At 38.6% G+C, this 17,694-nt stretch overlaps 1 protein-coding gene across 1 annotated transcript in view; it reads left to right on the top strand.

Annotated features, from left to right (window-relative positions):
- TSPAN14 (tetraspanin 14) overlaps window positions 1-16,931 on the top strand; it is a 41,979-nt gene extending 25,048 nt beyond the window's left edge. Inside the window, exons 4-9 of the mRNA XM_076338353.1 lie at window positions 4,125-4,271; window positions 5,127-5,297; window positions 8,728-8,853; window positions 10,525-10,569; window positions 11,105-11,224; window positions 13,149-16,931. Coding sequence (XP_076194468.1) covers window positions 4,125-4,271; window positions 5,127-5,297; window positions 8,728-8,853; window positions 10,525-10,569; window positions 11,105-11,224; window positions 13,149-13,220 — 681 coding nt within the window. The 3' untranslated portion in view covers window positions 13,221-16,931. The remainder of the gene's footprint in view (window positions 1-4,124; window positions 4,272-5,126; window positions 5,298-8,727; window positions 8,854-10,524; window positions 10,570-11,104; window positions 11,225-13,148) is intronic.
- Window positions 16,932-17,694: the final 763 nt, after the last annotated feature.

Raw genomic sequence — 17,694 nt, 5'->3', positions numbered from 1 at the left:
ACTAGTGCCATTCTTCAGCCATAGTGCCTGTATGGATCTGTCTGTTTAGATAAACATCTCTGTGAACAATAGATGGGAAGTAAGAGGAAAAACACTCCAGAAGCTGTGCTGCAGTGGTAAACCCAAAGATAAACTACAGGTGGTGGAAGAGTTTTGAACATCCTGTCTCTTAGTGCAACATGAAGTACATTGGGTCCTTTTGACTTCTCTGTTTCTGCTTGTCTTTTTCTTTTTCCACTAGGACTACACTTCAGATTGATTCCTCAGCAGTCTTTTTTTTTTTCTGGATATAAATCCTGTGCATCTCTTTTAGCTGATAATTTATTGAAGTGAGAATGCTGGTTTGTGAGAAATGTTGAAAAAACTGTATGTAAAAATGTTACCCATCCTGATTTGCGTTACCTGTTTGAGTCAAATCCAATCTCTTTAACTGGTGTATCTAATTGGCCTATCCTTACGATCTTATAACTGGGTTTTATTCTGAACAGTCACGTAAAAGTTAAATTGCATAAAATTTTAAAAGTCTACACAATAAAAACTGGATAGATTTTAATATCTGTCACCCAAGAGATATTGCAAAAATCACTAAGAGAAAGTGAATTATAATAAACTGTTAGTAGAAGTAAGGTGAATAACACTGAGCCCTCTCATCAGGAAAAGAGTTTTCTATTGGTAAAACCATTTCAAGAAGGACACAAAGGAAGAGCTGGGAAACTAGAGGCTAGTCAGCCCAACTTCATTCCAGCAAGTTCACGGCTAATACCAAATGGAGAGGGAGTAGTCAGCCTTCTTCAAAGCAAGACCGTTATTTAGAGGGACTTCAAAAGCATGGAGAAATGGGTTGACAGGAACCTTATGAAAGTTTATTAAAAAAAAAAAAGGCAAGTGCAAAATCTTGTGCCTGAGATGGAGTAACCCCATGCATCAGCATGGGCTGGGGGTTGACTGCCTAGAAAGCAGCTTTGTGAGGAAAAAAAACCTTGAGCTCCTGTTGATCAGTAAGTTGAATATCAGGTGTGCCCTCATGTCAAGGCCAACAGCATACTGGCCTATATTGGCACCAGTGTGGCCAGTGGTTGAGGGAGGAGCTCCTTCCAACAATATTCATCACACTTGAGGCTGCATCTGGAGTACCATGTCCAGTTTTGGACTCCCCTGTGTCAGGCAGGTCTTTTCCAACCTTAATTTATTCTATGATTAAGTGTACTTATTCTTTAGTCTGCTGATCTTTGTTTGGGTTTATACACAGAGATATGTAAACTGCCTAAAAGTATGTGCATGAACTTGTGTTATCAGTGGCAGTGTGATATTGTGACAATCAACATCCAGTTTATGGAACTTCATTGTAAGAAATCAACTCTGTCCTCGTCAGATGTATTTTGTAGTTTCCATACTATCATATCTCAAAACAATAACTGGTTTGGCATTTGTTAATGGGCTGTATTAGAGATTTTTTTTTTTAAAGACAATCCCTCTGTTGCCAACACGCTTCAGTTGAGATGGTGGCATAATGCTTACAAACGTCAAAAGAAAGTGGAAGACAAATTAAGCATGTACAGTTGAACTCTTAATTCACTGTTCTAAGTGACTGAAAGGGAAGACTTAAAGGCTGAGTTTTATTCTTGGATTTTTTGACACTGACTTCAGGTATCAGACTTCATTTCTGTACACCTGTAGGAAATCCAGGTGCTGTTGTAAAGGGCAGCCTGTGCTTCAAAGAGCTCTTACCATCCTGAAGATGGCACAGGCAGAAGCATCCTTAGAGAGATGAGTAAGGTGGAATGGGGTAGTCCCCTGAATTAATTCTCTTGTTTACTTCCTTCCTTCAGGATTTTTCACTTAACATCTTTTGTTAGGTAAAAAAAACCCCACAGCCTTCTTTTCAAAAGAGAATGTTGTAAACATCAATTGTGAACATGAAGAAACTGTTATGAACCAGCAACATCTGAGGGTGAATAATACAGCTCAGTTCCTGCCAACTTTTCTTCATAACATGCTTTGATCAGAGGAAGTTTTCTTCCAGAAGATGTTGCTTGAGCAAGTGAGATTGTCTGAAAAAAAGCTTGAGTTTGGGTGTGGGAAGGAGGTGGCTGCAAATAGTTGTCAAAGTTTCAACATCCTGGTCACATAGTATTTGGTTTCATAGTGTATTGTTTCTACAAAGACACTGAATTAGCCTAGCTAATCTTGGCGTGTCTTCCTTGATTGTGGGGTCTGAGCGAAGGTTTGATTAGATGGGACTCTCATAATTAACCCAGTAGACCAAGTTTGATAGTTAGCTGTGAGGTCTTACAGTTTGTAAGAATGGAAATATGTCACTGGTGACACTAACTAGAAAAGTCTTTGCTTCCCAAGACTTTCTGAATGCTGGGAAATCTATAAACTGTGACCACCAGGCTATTTAACTGTTGGTCACCAGCTATTGCAAGGCAATTCTGAATTCTACAGTTCAATTAATTTATTCTTTTCATCCCTTCAACCAGTTTTGGTAAAAACAACTCTATTGTCTTGCTGTTGCCAATTTAACAGCTCTAACAAGATCTGTTGTGGAACACATTATGAAAGAAGATGAACTCCTGTGTATCACTATAGTACTGTTCATCAGTGTCTTCATCAGCTGATGAAGTTTCTCCATGTGCACATTTTCTTCTAATGCTGTATTTTGAAGTCATTATTTTTGTTAAGTAAGCATTTAATTACAAAGTGATACGGATTTTTCCAAGGTATTCTCTTAGGATGTATATTCTTTGCACTTAACTCTAGCACAAATACCTGAGTAGCAAGATGAGAATTTACATTCCCTTGACAGAATTAGACTGCTTATATGAATTACGAGTCTCTCTGATATCTTTCTCTTATACTAAACTTAGCTTGAGAATATACTTTATAAAGAAAAAACCAAAAGAAAGTAAACTTCTTGTTATGGGGTATTGTACTGTGTTGATTTTTGTTATTTCTCTGTTTTAAAGGGAAAGTATTTCCTTATTAAAATGTTCTATGTATTGCTGATGAGTGTATGATAAACACTCAGACTATTGCAAGGCTGCCTGGATGTCCCTACAAATTGTTCTCTAACTTTAAGAGTTTCAGCTGTTTGTCCCTTCTGTCTTCTGCATGTTGCATCTTGTTCTTACATATTACATGAGAAGTTTGTGTTAAAGATACTTGATGGAATTTTAACGGTAGCTGGTATATAAACTTAATTTCTTTAAAACCTAGTCTAGAAATTATAAGGGCTTCACTGTGTTAGCATTACATTTACATAGACTTAGAAATACTGTCCCAAGATCTAGGCAGACAGGCTTAATAGGTAAGATAATTGTCAAGATAAGTGGTGTCTCTGGATAGTTAACAAAAGAAAATATTGCTGCTAAATTAGGCAAATTGGAGGTATGTTATGGGGAATAGATAACTACTTTTGGTGTAAGAATTTCATCTGGGGTGAAAGGGGAATATTTAGAGTATACTTCTGTGTTTTTGCAAGATTTTGGAGGAGCGTTCCTAAGACTATTCAGCACTAGAAGGGGTATAACTAAAATGTTGAGAGGAAAAATCTGCTTCCCTTGAAAACCAAAACAAGATTTTGTTCCCCTCCCTTAAAATGTCACCCATAACCTGCTTTGTAGTTAGAATGTCTCTCCCTTTCTGCCACCTAAACATTAGAATTGGAAAAATTATTTTCTTCATTTGTTTTTAAAGACTTTGAAATTGGAGTGCCCTTCTGATTGATGCATTTCAAGTCAATATAAAGCATTAATTCTTTTGCCTTGAAACTAAATGAATATTCAGTGATAGTATTGAGCTTTTGGCACCATCTTGTGGAAGCTTGTTTGGCAAATAGACCTAGGAGAATGTAATCTGAGAAGCTGACTGCACTGGATTTACTTATTAAAAGAATAGCTATAACTTTGCATTAATACTTCCTCTGCTAGGGTGAAGAAAATCGGTATTGTCAATAACCATTTTACAAGACTTTTCCTTGTGGGTTGCTGTTGGCAAGCTCAAGGGTTTGCAACCAATTCATTTGGAATCATGTGGAAGTCATGGACATCCAGAAGGAATGTTAAATGAAAAACATGCTTATAATGGTCACTTTTTTCTGTTATCCTGTTTTTCTCTTTCAGGGTGTATTGTCTGATCTGACGAAGGTGACTGGTCTTCATGGTCTGGACCCAGTGGTGCTTGTCTTAGTGGTGGGAATAGTGATGTTTACTTTGGGATTTGCTGGTTGTGTAGGAGCACTGAGAGAAAACATCTGCCTTCTGAAGTTTGTAAGTAACATCATTATGTGAGTGGATTATTATGCCTGTGAAAGCTGGGAATGGTGGGTGAAGAACTAGTAGCAAACCCAGATAATTAATTTATAGAATTTGGTTTGTTACAATGTATATAGTAAACTTACTCCCCTGACGAGCCTCTGAGTAATGGTATTAAAAGCAGTGTAGGTTCAAACCTATGCGTATTCTTCCCCTTTCTGGAAAACGTTTCTTCCCTTTTTCATTCATTCTGCTATACAGTGATGTTGTTATAGTATGTATACCAGAATCTAGCATTGCGTATGTAATACCACAAAATATGATGTTCTGGAACATATTTAGTCAGTTAGGAATTACTGAGAGGAGATGGTATAGTGGCTTAGGAGAACAAAATCCCTTAAAATTTTCTTTTAAATGTTTGGTGGGCAAAACTTGAGGACTTTGGTGACTGATGTGAAATCTCTTGAACAGTTGTTTTTATACCGAGGTTTCTTCTTTGCTTTAGATCTGACAGCAGTTAAGCTGGGCAAAAAATTACAAAACTGGAAACAATCCAAGAAGTGACATCAAGACTACTTTAGCCCTGTGTTTTGCAGATTCTTATTTATTAATACTTTCACTGCTGTGCACAATGACTGTGGTATGGTGCTCATTTTACTGTCGAGTTCAGGTGACCAAAACAAAAAGATAACTCCACCTCTTGGGGGTTTCTTTACATTGTATTCTCATTTAACAGGCTGTGTTCTCACAGTATCTGTACTGAGTGAGAATTTTAACCTAATTCTCTGTGTCTGTTTCTGGTGGAGTTGGAGTAGGGATGCATTCAAAATCAATGGATATTTTCTAATTTGGGACTCTTTTTTTTAATAGTTCTGTGGAGCAATTGTGTTTATATTCCTGCTGGAGCTGGCAGTGGCAGTTCTGGCTTTCCTGTTCCAGGACTGGGTGAGGGACAGGGTCAAGGAATTCTTTGAGAATAACATTAAATCCTACCGAGACGATATTGACCTCCAGAACCTCATTGATTCGCTACAGAAAATTGTAAGTTGATATCCTGTCACTTCTTTCATGCATTCTAGGAGCATATGTAGATTTGGAAGTTTTCCTTTTTGTTACAGATTTATTATATTCTGTAGCTAATGCTGCTGTGTTACAGATGTGCTGTTTTGCTCTTTCTGCATTGAAAGCATCAGGGAGGCAAGCTATTCTGAAATACAGTGCTGTTCTAACTGCGAATGTGGAAGCTCTGCCAAGCATCCATCTGCCTTTTGACTATCTTGACTTGCTCCCCTGTTTTGATCAGTGTTGCCCCAGTTTAAGTGAGAAGTGAGCAACAAAAAAACTTTTTATCCCGAAAAAACTGTGCAATGGAACTGGTAGTCCACACTCTTATTTTAGGAAGCACTGCAGTCTTGTACAGGGATGCAGCACAGGGCCTTTTGTTTTCTGAGATGCACCTCATCTTGAAGCAAAAGAGGATTTTTGTTAACTGAGGAAGGGCTAGTCTCTAGTCAGGCAGTTGTCAAGGAAGGTTGAAACAATTCTACGCTCCTGTGGTCCTACAATGTTCCATTACCAGAAGACAGTGACGTACACCAGGAGTTGACAAGGCCCATGCTAGTAAGAGCCTGGTGGCTTTCATTCAATCAGCTGCTTTTGTAATCATGCCCAGGAAACAACCAGTGAGGGTGACTCTTCCAATGTTTGTTTATTTATCTGGGGAAGAGTGGCTGGAAAGCTGCCTGTCGGAAAAGGACCTGGGGGTGCTGGTTGACAGTCAGCTGAACATAAGCTGTCAGTGTGCCCAGGTGGCCAAGAAGGCCAATGGCATCCTGGCCTGTATCAGAACTAGTGTGGCCAGCAGGAGTAGGGAAGTGATCGTGCCCCTGTACTCGGCACTGGTGAGGCCGCACCTCGAATACTGTGTTCAGTTTTGGGCCCCTCACGACAAGAAGGACGTCGAGGTGCTGAAGCGTGTCCAGAGAAGGGCAACGAGGCTGGTGAAGGGTCTGGAGAACAAGTCTGATGAGGAGCGGCTGAGGGAACTGGGGTTGTTTAGCCTGGAGAAAAGGAGGCTGAGGGGAGACCTCATCGCTCTCTACAACTACCTGAAAGGAGGTTGTAGTGAGGTGGGTGTTGGTCTTTTCTCCGAAGTAACAAGCGATAGGATGAGAGGAAATGGCCTCAAGTTGCGCCAGGGGAGGTTTAGATTGGACATGAGGAAAAATTTCTTTACTGAAAGAGTGGTTAAACATTGGAACAGGCTGCCCAGGGAAGTGGTGGAGTCACCATCCCTGGAAGTATTTAAAAGACGTGTAGATGAGGCACTTAGGGACATGGTTTAGTGGGCATGGTGGTGTTGGGTTGACGGTTGGACTCGATGATCTTAGAGGTCTTTTCCAACCTTAATGATTCTATGATTCTATTTGTGTGTGGTTAAAAAAACATATATGGAGAGAAACAAAGTACATATGCGAGTACTTCATGAAGAGGTAAAATGGTTGTCTCCTTTATATATTTTTTTCCCCCTTACGAAAGAATGTTGGTTTTGTCTGTCTTCCATCTTCTAGAAGATCATGTCTAGAAATCTGTGCTCACAGCTCAGTTTGATAGCAAAGCACGTTTGGTCAGCTGTATATTACCAGCAACACCTATCCTGTTCATTCACTCTTGTGTGCATTGATACGGAAGCATCCTCTGACTAGGCTGCCTGGGTGGATTTCAGTGCTGTTTTGCTTTAGCTTTCGGTGCTAAGGGCACCTTTTTGTAAGGTAGGGCTCCTCCTGGCCATGACCAACACCAGTAATTGTCTCAGTGTTGTCTGCTCTGTTGTTGCTCTTTCTGTTTATCTAGTTTCAGTGGAGTCAGCCAGGCTGATATGCTAAGCTGATTTACAGTTGAACTCCAGTTAAATACTTTTAAATGAAAATAAAAGGCTGAGCTTACTAAAAGGAGTTCACTAGCCAGATTAACAAGCTAATAAACCTGAAAAAGGAAAGACCAGAAGAATCTCTGAATCGGCCTGTCGTTGATCCATACCTGAAAGTACTGAGGAAGGAGGGGAAGTATGCAATGCGGATTAGCAAGCGTAGTTCTGCAGGGGTTGAACAACAAGGTGCAGCAGTGTGTTCAAATGCCTCACTGAAACCCATCTTCTAAGGAGCCATGCTCTTTAGGCTGACTTGCTGTGTTCTCAGTGTGTGCCTTGGGACTCAAAGAGCTTTTTGTAGGCAGCTCCTGCTCTGGCTAATTATATTATTTTCAGGCTTGTAAGTGACCTCGTAGTCTGTACCTTACTAAGGTAGATTAGCATGTTTAGTGGCTGTATGGCTTTTTACAAAGGCGTAGATGTGTGAGGGAGGAGGGACTAGAAAGACAGAAATGCACCTCTTTTGCTTTCTTCATGGTAAATGTATTAGTGACTTAAAATAATTTTTCTTGGTGCTTTTTCTATTCTGACCATTCCGTTCAGCTCTTTTTAGTTATATTTCCTGTGAAAACTGTGTAAACAATTCTGCTGTCTGTTTGCATCTGTGTCTGTCACAACTTGATAACTTCTGAATTCATTTACTGACTTCAAGTCTTGGTGGTCTCACAGACAGTTAGGTTAACACAAGTTTTGTGAAGACAGGCAGCGGGCAGAGGAGAGATGCTAGAGATATCCCAAGAGGATGGAACTTCATGAGGTACCAGGAAAATCTGTGTGATGGTATAACGTTTCGAGTACTCAAATTATAGAGAAAGATTTGTGCCATTAAATATATAGGCCAGTAAACTGCAGAGCATAACTTAATAAGAAACTAGCTTCCATTAGTTCCAGGAATTAAACATTCCTTGAAATGTTGGGATTTTCCCAACCTGCAAGTATGGTAATTACATTACACTGTTCAGGTCAAGAGACTTATGTGAAATACTTGTCGAGTTGACTGACCTTTGAGCTAGTGAGACTTTACCAGTTAATTCATTTAGATATGAAAACCTTCTCATTTAAAGGAAAGGAATTATATTCACAAATGTTTGGATCCACTTTTTACAGTAAACAAGGAGAAGAAAACTTGTTGATTCATGAAGATTTAAGGATGGAGTCACAAATTTAAAGAAATATTCTTCATAGTATTTCTGGTTTTGGTTGACTTGGAAATAATGGGGTACAAAGCATTTGTATGAACTTACTTTGTTGCACCATTTATGGTTGTACACTGATTGCATCTAGCAATTGCATCTAAAGTGATAATTTTCATGATTTTGCTTGTCACGCTGACACCTATTTCCAGGAGCAGTATGCCAAATGTATTGCTTTGATTTCATAGAGCCGCGGTATTGATTACTCTTTTTTTTTTACTCTGATGTTGCCATTGATATTGCACAGCCTTAGAGAAAGTGAAGATGATAAACAAATATCATTCCAGAGAGTTCGTTCAATTGTCTCTAAAATACCCCCAAATGCTAAGTGTTTGTTTATCTGTTGCAGAACCATTGCTGTGGTGCCCAAGGTCCAGATGACTGGGACTTCAACATATACTTTAACTGCAGCAGTGAAAGCAAAAGTCGTGAGAAGTGCGGCGTTCCTTTTTCCTGTTGTATATCTGATCCTGCCGTAAGTTGTTTCCTGGCTTTGTATTGCTTTGATGTTGTTGGAGAGTTATGAAAGGAAGCAGTTCCTGAATACGGTGTGATGGCTAGGGCTTTAAAAGGTCTTCTAAATGATCAAAAATTACTCTTGCGCAGACAAACTCTTTTCATGTTTCTGTTCCATCCTTTTCAAAGTCCAAACGTGGCAACCTGTTATACAGCTGAAAACTTATTGTCACCAGGAATTCAAGCTGTTTTTGTATGGCTTGAGTCTGCGAGTATTGATGGCTGATATTTTTTTTTATTCCCAATGCGTTGTTTCCTTGAATCCCTGGCTTCTATTATCTAGCTTGTAAGGACCTGAGAGCACTGTCTAAGCAGTGTGTTTGCCCCAGTTAGGATTAATGTTACACCACCCCTCTGCCAGACAAGTAGGAGTAACTCCATTTGCTGATTGTTTATCAGCAACTAGTAAAGTGTTTGTGCACAAACTCAGTTTGAAGCATTTGAGTCAATTGTCTGGCTTTGGCAAGATTTAGGTGCATATTGGTTTGATCTGTTTAGTAAACTTTAGGAATCTGACCCTTTCAGTGGAAGCCAAAATGTGGAGGTAGGAACTAATGTATAATGCATTATAGTATTAGTGGGAATAGTTACAGCTCAAAGTCAGTCCAGCAGTCCTCGTGTGGAGCAGATGGCCGTTGGTAGGTTATACTAATGCTTTCGATTGCCTTGGAAATCAGCCAGGGAAAGACTTTGTCAGAGAAATATTCCATGTTCGGATTCCATGGTAATTATTTTCGACTTTAATTTGGAGCAGTACTATTCCACTGCAACTTTTTCTGTTGCTGGTGCTGTATTTAAGGAGACATAAGTAAGGTTAAATCTTTTTAATATGAGATTCTACTTCTAATATTTCAATATAACTCACTATGCATTGTGTAAACTATGCTATAATTGTGTAATGGATACGTTTTCATAAGTCTCATACAGAGAAAACAAAAAATGTCTTAAAAGGAATGTCTCTGCATTTTTGGAGATAAATACTGTCATTGGGTGGTGTGGGGTTGTGATCTGGAAGGTGCTTATGATCTTCCTACTTGGGATCTGCAACTGGAGTGTTTTGTCTTCAAGACTAGGTATATCTTGGAGCTGGGTTATGTGTGAGACTTTGAACTGTCAACTCAGGGGGCTCAAGTAGCTTGCAGGTGTTTCTTGTTTAACTGATTGAGATAGCAAGTTGTATACCACTTGAAATGATGGAGTTGTAAGGCACGTTTCTCCACTGCAGGTGTAGATTAATCAGCCTGGTACCTTTATTGTTACCTCAGTGTTTAGGTGTTATATGAAATAGCTGACATGAAACTGATCTTGGAAATGCAGATGTCTTATCTCTATGCTGGCAGTACAGTTGCTACGCTTTATGTTAAAAATTCCTTGCTAGTTGAAAGCCAAGCGATAGAAGAAGCTGGCATTTCTGGTGGAGGATGTTTTCCTGCTAGTATACACCTCTGCTTTGTCATTACTTTTCTTGTGTTCTGCTAGTGCTTTGCTCATTTTTTACTAAAAATGCTTCTTAAAATGGTTGGCTCTGACAGTCCTGATTTGTCTGCGAATCTAAAAGACAGCAAAACTTCCTGTGAACAGAAGTGAGTAGAATTCAATTGATTTATTTTAAATCTTTTTTGCTTTGCAGCAAAAAGTTGTGAATACACAGTGTGGCTATGATGTCAGAAAGAAGGTAAGGTGCTGGGATCTTGCTGTCTGTCATGTTCTGTGCCTGTATAGGCAAAACTACAAAAATGGTGGAATTTCTGAGAGAGATGTCAGCTTAAAATTCTGGGAAACAATCGACTGTGCTACATCATACTACAAGTCGAGTGTGGTAGAGATTTTCCTTTGTTTAAAGTAAACTTGTACCGTGGGAGGGTGGAGAAAACGAGTGATGGAACAGGTAAAAGGAAAGGTGTGTTTCAAAAAGGGGTAGGACATGCATTTCAAATGTGCATTTCAATTATTAGTTCTAATAGTCTAACTCTGAATTCTATTATCTACTAATTCTAAAGTATTCTAGTAACAGGATTTGCTGGAAGATACTAACATCTATGTCCGACATTCCCTGATTTAACATGGGCATATATGTATTTCTGGAGTCTGGTTAAAAACATACTGCATAAGTGACAAATCATTAGTTTAGCTATATCATGTGATTGACTGATCTTATAATAAACTTGAGCAGAAAAGTAATATTCTTATTCTTCCTCTCTACATTTCAGAGCAAGAGGCAATGGCACGATCAGATTTTTGTCAGAGGATGTATCCTTGCTCTTGAAGCGTGGTTACCCAGAAATATCTACATTGTTGCAGGTGTCTTCATAGCTATCTCGCTGCTCCAGGTTAGTTGTTTTTGTTACGCTACTTTGAAAAAAATTTCAAGTTTGCAGATACAGACCTGCTGAAGGTAAGAGTAGTTATGGAGAGAGGTACAGTAAATGTTTTGACACAGTGCATTTTTTTTAGGTATGAGAATAGCATGGCAAAAAAAAAAATATATAGGGATTGGGACTTAGAGTGAAAATATCCAATATCAACTAATTTAATTCTGTCGAAATTATGTTCCTCAAAGCAATGAAGGTCATTATAAAAATACAATTATAATACATATAGTATATGATGATTGTGATGTATACTGCTATAGATCAATACAGCAATATGCTAATATATGACTATTTTATATAATAATGTGATAAAATAATATATTTCTTACATTTCAATATGCTGTGAGGGAGGGGAGATCTTCTGGTCATCTACTCCACTGGATCTGAACTACAGCATTCTAGCACAAACGTGAAATCACTGAAATACAATTCTGTCCTTCATGCTAAGATTACCACTCAGCTGGCTGTAAGTGATGTGTAGCATACTGTTCAAAAAAAAGTTGAGAACGGAAGAGCAGGGAAACAGGTGAACAGGTTGCAAATGTGATATTAGCAGAACCAGATGAAGGAGTTGCTGGGACTTCTTCCAGTACCTTGTTGGTGCTTCGGTACATCAAAGAAAAAGAACCAAAATTCTCAGTAAGACAGATTACTTCTTTCAAGGTGGATCCCGCTTTCATTGTGGCAGTTGTTTATACTTACCTAAATTTCTTTGCTATGGTACTGCTTCACTTCAGTGGGAAACAAATTTTACTACAGGACGTATTTTCCATTTAACTGAAAATAGTTGAGCATAGAGTGCTGGCAAAATACCTTTTTCCAGCCATGGCAATACTGCCCTCTTGCTTGGGTTTTGATATTTTATCACCATCTAATGCTAGTGCTTCATGGCTTTGAGAGATGCTGTCCTGAGGACAACACCTTCAGTTAGGAAGATGTTCAAGATGTGAAGTCTAATCTTTTGGCAGTGTGTCAACTGACAATAACTTGATGTTGTTATTCTTATTCATGTCCTGAGTCTCTGTGAAACCACTTTCCCAGTCACTGGTATTTTCAGATTGGGTCTTTCTTGTGCATTAAACTATTTCATGGTGGGACTTGAGAGTTAGACAGGTTATGTCTACTTCTGAAACAAATCTTTTGGCTTTTCCAAAACTTCATCCCAGTCTTTTGTTGTTTTTCTGAGAATGTTTAAGGAAATGTGCTGAGTTAGGAATTCATCTTCAATTTGTAAAGGAAGATGTCCCCGAGAACTCGAGTGAACGTTAAAATTTCAAATTTACATGTCTCAGAATAATCTGGGACTTTCCTACTACCGTTTGTGACAAGAATTTCATTTTAGTACAGGTAATAGTACATTCTGTATGTATTTAAAAAAAAATGATCAGAAAATTGACTGGATTACCCAAAGTTGTGGAATGAATGAAAATGTCTGATTTGTAAGTTTACCAATAGGTAAGTGTGAGCGTTACAAGACTCAAGTAAACTTGGCTGAGAAGATTTCTTCCAGCTCTAGGGCATCTAGAAGCTTATTATCTTGAATGCTCCTGAAGTGTTACATGAAAGCATCTTTTTTCTCATGCATTTTATTTCCTGCAAGATTCTGCTGCTTTTATTACTTTTTAGTAATAGCCATGCTTTGACAGATGATCCTGGCTATGAAATGATATCTGAACCTGCAAACGCTTTATGAATGCATATCTTTATTCACAAGAGTAGTTGTACTGACATCGGTACAGTGTGATAGAAACACACAAGAAGTAGGTTCCCATTCTGCAATAATGACTAATGGTAATAGGCTCTAATTTTTAGAAGCATCTTGCAGACTGGTACATTACAAGTGTTTCATCTCACAAATGGTTTGTTTTTTTTGTCTCTTTAGATTTTTGGGATTTTCCTAGCCAGGACATTGATTTCTGATATTGAAGCTGTAAAGGCAGGTAATGCCTTCTGAATATAAAAGCAGAAACGTGTTGCAAAAAAGTATATTTTACGGTTATTGGTCGGACACCAAGGTGGAAGAAATGCACGGACCATGAAATACTCCTGTTATTAAAAGCCTTATGTGGATTTTACCCCGCTCACGCTTTTTGTTAGAAGCTGGTACAAAAAATTCTCCAAACACACACCTGTCTACCTTTTTTCTAATGAGACAACTCTGCACCAGCATTGATCTCTGAGCAAGAAATGGCATTTCCCAAGACATTGGCGGAACAAATTTTAAAGATTGTAGCAAGGAGACATGAAACTGCTGTAAACTCTTTCCTTGAAGGATTACCATGAAGATTGTTCTGTTTTCACTCCCAACTCATCAATCTCAAAACATAATCATTTCAGAAGGCGTGCTGATTTCTTCAGAATCTTGAAATCGGTTTAATCTCTACAGTAGACTCATGCAGTCATTTTTTGGCAAGATACCCAGCAACCATAATAGTCGTGGTATTGGAAATTGGAAAAAAACCAGTCACAAATTGTCTAGCGCTCTAATTGATTTTCAGTTGTGCAGAAGTAGGCCTATTTCTGTTTGACTGGGAATAACGTAGATGTCTCGGGAGCAGGAACTTGTGCTCAGCATCAGAGTTTGAGTAACCCATGCTGTTTTGAAAACACAGGCCTTTTCTCAAAAGGGGAAAAATCTGACTATCTGTAGCATTATATGTTAGCAATCTGCATTGCAGGCAAGGGGGTGTGAATCCCCGATGCTGTTTCCTGTCTGAAAAAAATGTAAATATTCTTTATTTATAGAAGAAAAACCACTTAAAATGCTTAGCTTTTCATTGATCAGTAATATCTTTAAAAAGCGCTGTCTGCAGAAATTTCAAAATGCAGCTTGTTTCAGTAGGTAGCAAGCATGCTATGCTAGCTGTTGATGGCTTTTGCCTTTCCTCTGGTTTCTCTCACAACTGCTATATTGATCTTCACAAGTCCAAACTGCTAATACCAGGACTGATGAAGAACATTTAAATTCAGCATTGATCCCTACTGAAATCTGTTCTTTAATGAGGAAATACACATTTAGTGAAAGATTAGAGTTGTTGAATTTTTAAATCTTCTGTAAAGCTATTGAATCATCAGTTCTGCTTATATTCTCATACGTAGTTCAAATGCCAGTCATAATATGGTGAACCAGAACGATTTCTTCAGAGTAATTTTCTGCATCGAACTGAACTACTCCTGCTGAAGTAAATTTTTTGTTTTTATCAGAAGAAAACTAAACTCTCTTCTTCCCATCCTCCCTTCTTGGGGGTTCAGTAGATGGATCTGTAGCTCAGTAAGAGTCCAGTCTTCTCTAAAAGACTTCGGCATAGTATTTTTAACTTTAAGGTAAAGTATGTGACTGAAAAGTTCTCGAAATAGTTGTAGCTGTCAGTTTTACTGTGGGCCATATAATTAACATTGTTTACTGCTTCCAGTGACACCAATTTTTTCAGGGAGAGCAGGTTTATTTACAGTGCCTAACATAGTGTAAATTTTAGAAAAGTATATATTTTTATAATATTTTACTACATGTAGTCTGCCTGAAGGATTTAGTACTTGTCTTTCCAAAGTATATGGCTTTTTTAGGAAGCCAAACTTTTAAATATCTCTCTAATGTCCTTTTTTTCTATTATGCATGTATTAACGAACATTTCACTGGCAAAAGCTGATCAACAGTATGAATCTTTGTGTCTGTATTGATTGTCCAGACATCCTTCTAGCTTTTAATCTGTGAAGCACTTCACAGACAATGCTGTACTTCTCATGTGTACTTCAGTTCAGCTTTCATAGTTCTTTTTCTGGCCAGCGATTAAGACACAACAGGAAAAGGAAGCTTGTCTCAGGATGGCTGATTTCCTTACAGTAGCAGAGAACAGTCTGCTATTACTCATCTGAAAAACCTGAAAGTAAAATTGCTGGAAGTGCACTGTAATTTTTTTTGTTTTGTTTAGCTTTGAAATACAACAAGAAAACAATAGCAGTAGATCACTGAGGGGAGAGCAAGAGGCATTTCTTCTGTAGAGCCTTGAATTTGAGGTCTGTATTACTTATTTGTTGAATCTAGTCCCTTAGGAGCAGCCAAAAATTTGCTGCTGTTACTGCTACTTTGCAAGCAGCAAAGCAGTGTCCAGCAACCTTTGCTTTAAACTCTGGTGCTTGAAACTGTACAACACCTCATCAACCAGCTTACTCTGTTAAGGTTATGTGTAGTAATCTAATGTATGTAAAATTGGAGAAGGATGCTTTCTATTTGTAACTTTTTAGTCGTAAGACATTGCATTGAAAATTGCATCTAGGGAGTACGTTTCCCTTTGCCACGTTTTGACACAGAAAGCTCCTAATGCTGGGAAGTAATTTCAGCAGTTGGTGAAAATCATCACGGTGTCAAAGATACCTGTGGAGTTCATGCACCGAAATTAGCTGCCGACAAGAGCCAAGTGTCATGGATCAGGATTCCAGTGTCTGCAAGTCTTGCCAAGTTGCCTGAAGACAAATGAATACTTGGTTTCCTTTTGAAGTACTGTTTGTGTGCAAAACAGAATTTGATTGAAGTGTTGTCTTTCCTCAGTTTGTTCTTACTGGCTTTGGCCATATTAACACCAGCTTTGTATCAATGCTCCAGTTATCTGGAACTGAATTCAAGAGAGCAAGTTCAATCTATTTGAGGATCTTTAAATTCATGGAGTGGTTTGTTTTCACTGTGGATAAACTTCTTTGTGCTTCTTCAGTATCACTTATAAAACCCTGGGGCTCTAGGCTGGTTTACCCCTAGACATTTTGAAATGCACCCCCATTGGTGGTACACATGACTAATGTAATTTCAGACTTGGAAGGGGAATACTTTCTTACCACTTTCTACTTAGTTATATTTAGCACCTTCTCTTGAGGACCTGCAGTGGCGTCATGGCTGAAGATTTAGGTTATGGTTTAAAAAAGTCCTGTCAGCAAAAGCAGTTGGGTGTGAGCCTGCTTCTAAAGCCTTGAAGGAGAAGCAATTCAATGATCTCAAAGAGGTTTGATAAATTGTTGATGTTGAGATTTCACTGGTTGCATTTGGAACAACTCCACAAACACTACAATGGAAACAAGGTTTTTAATGAAGATGTCAAATACGAGATCAGACTTGAATAACTGGACTGAGAGAAGGAAACTTTTCAGTGTGATCGCTTTTATTTCTCAGAAATGAGCACAATTTATTTCTGTGAAGTAATGTATTTATTTGTCAGTATGTTTGACAGTGCAACTGCCCTTTTCTTTCTATTAATATACCTGCATTTGGACACAGTTTCCCTGTATGCGAAGAGGAGGATGAATATAAGCACTGGAAAAAAGTGCAGTGACCAAAGGAGCTTCGGTCGCCTCCTGAAAACCTGAATACTTCTTCCCAAGGGGTCTTTAGTTTTGGTGACCTTCATACAGAGCCATGTGGATAGACTTGTACCTCCAGTCCATTGAGGTCGATGTGGCAATTGGCTTACACATAGAATTGCCTTGTGTTTGTCTCCCCATTCCATCCTTTCCTCTTCCTTCCCCCTGCTGCCTGTGGGTTATTATGCAGCTTGAACGTTGTTTAGCCAGTGGAAGGGGAGGTTCTGTCTCTTCTTCCGAGATGGCTTTTCTCAGTGACTTTCAGTATATTTTTTTTCTCAAGCCTTAAATTTGATTAAATAAAATTTAATGTTTTGTACTTCTGCAGTTTGATTTCTAAGATTTGCTGTTTCCAATCACTAGTGTTTCCCTCTCTAAGGTTTAGTCTGGCTGCTGAGACTGCAATTTGTGGATTGTGGATTCTGTAAATTTACCATTTACAGAAATGGTAAAGGTCCGCTGGTGTTAGTGTGTATATTTTGCTGAAACTAATTCTTGATTTTTTTCAGTCTGGGCTGCTGAATAATAGATAACACTGGTGCTTTTCTCCCCACTGTTAATGGAAAGCCGTGAACAAGTGAAGAGCTGCGGAATGGTGTAGAGAAATTATTAAATCTCTGGACACCCAGGAAGTTAAAACTGCTGTTTGCACTTTGACTGCCATTGTCCACAGTTACTGCTCTTGTGGTTTGCACAGTCTATGGTTTGTCATGTCTGAGCAATGTTCCTGAAACTACTCTTAAGAGTGCAGAAGGGAAGTAACTTCCAGGTTTGAAGATGAGGCTTGCAGAAATAGGTTTGTGTCTGCTTCTTTGACCATTTTAACGTTTCTTTGATGCATTAAAACCTGATTTTAGTTTTAATAAGGTCAGAGAAACATTCAACCAATAGATAATGGCTATATTAGAATAATGCAATATCTGGAATTAGATACTCTAGAATGTTAAGGCTGGATCATTTCTAATAAGAATGACAACTTGAATGCAGCTATTTGGGGGGTGGGGTGTACATAGAACTTGTAATAGATCCTGATATGTCTCATACTAATGCCTGGTTTAGGCACAACCCCAGATCTTACTCTG

The sequence above is a fragment of the Aptenodytes patagonicus genome, chromosome 5, assembly GCF_965638725.1.
Source record: "Aptenodytes patagonicus chromosome 5, bAptPat1.pri.cur, whole genome shotgun sequence".
Lineage (NCBI taxonomy): Eukaryota > Metazoa > Chordata > Aves > Sphenisciformes > Spheniscidae > Aptenodytes > Aptenodytes patagonicus.
This window is presented reverse-complemented; position numbering and strand designations above follow the sequence as displayed.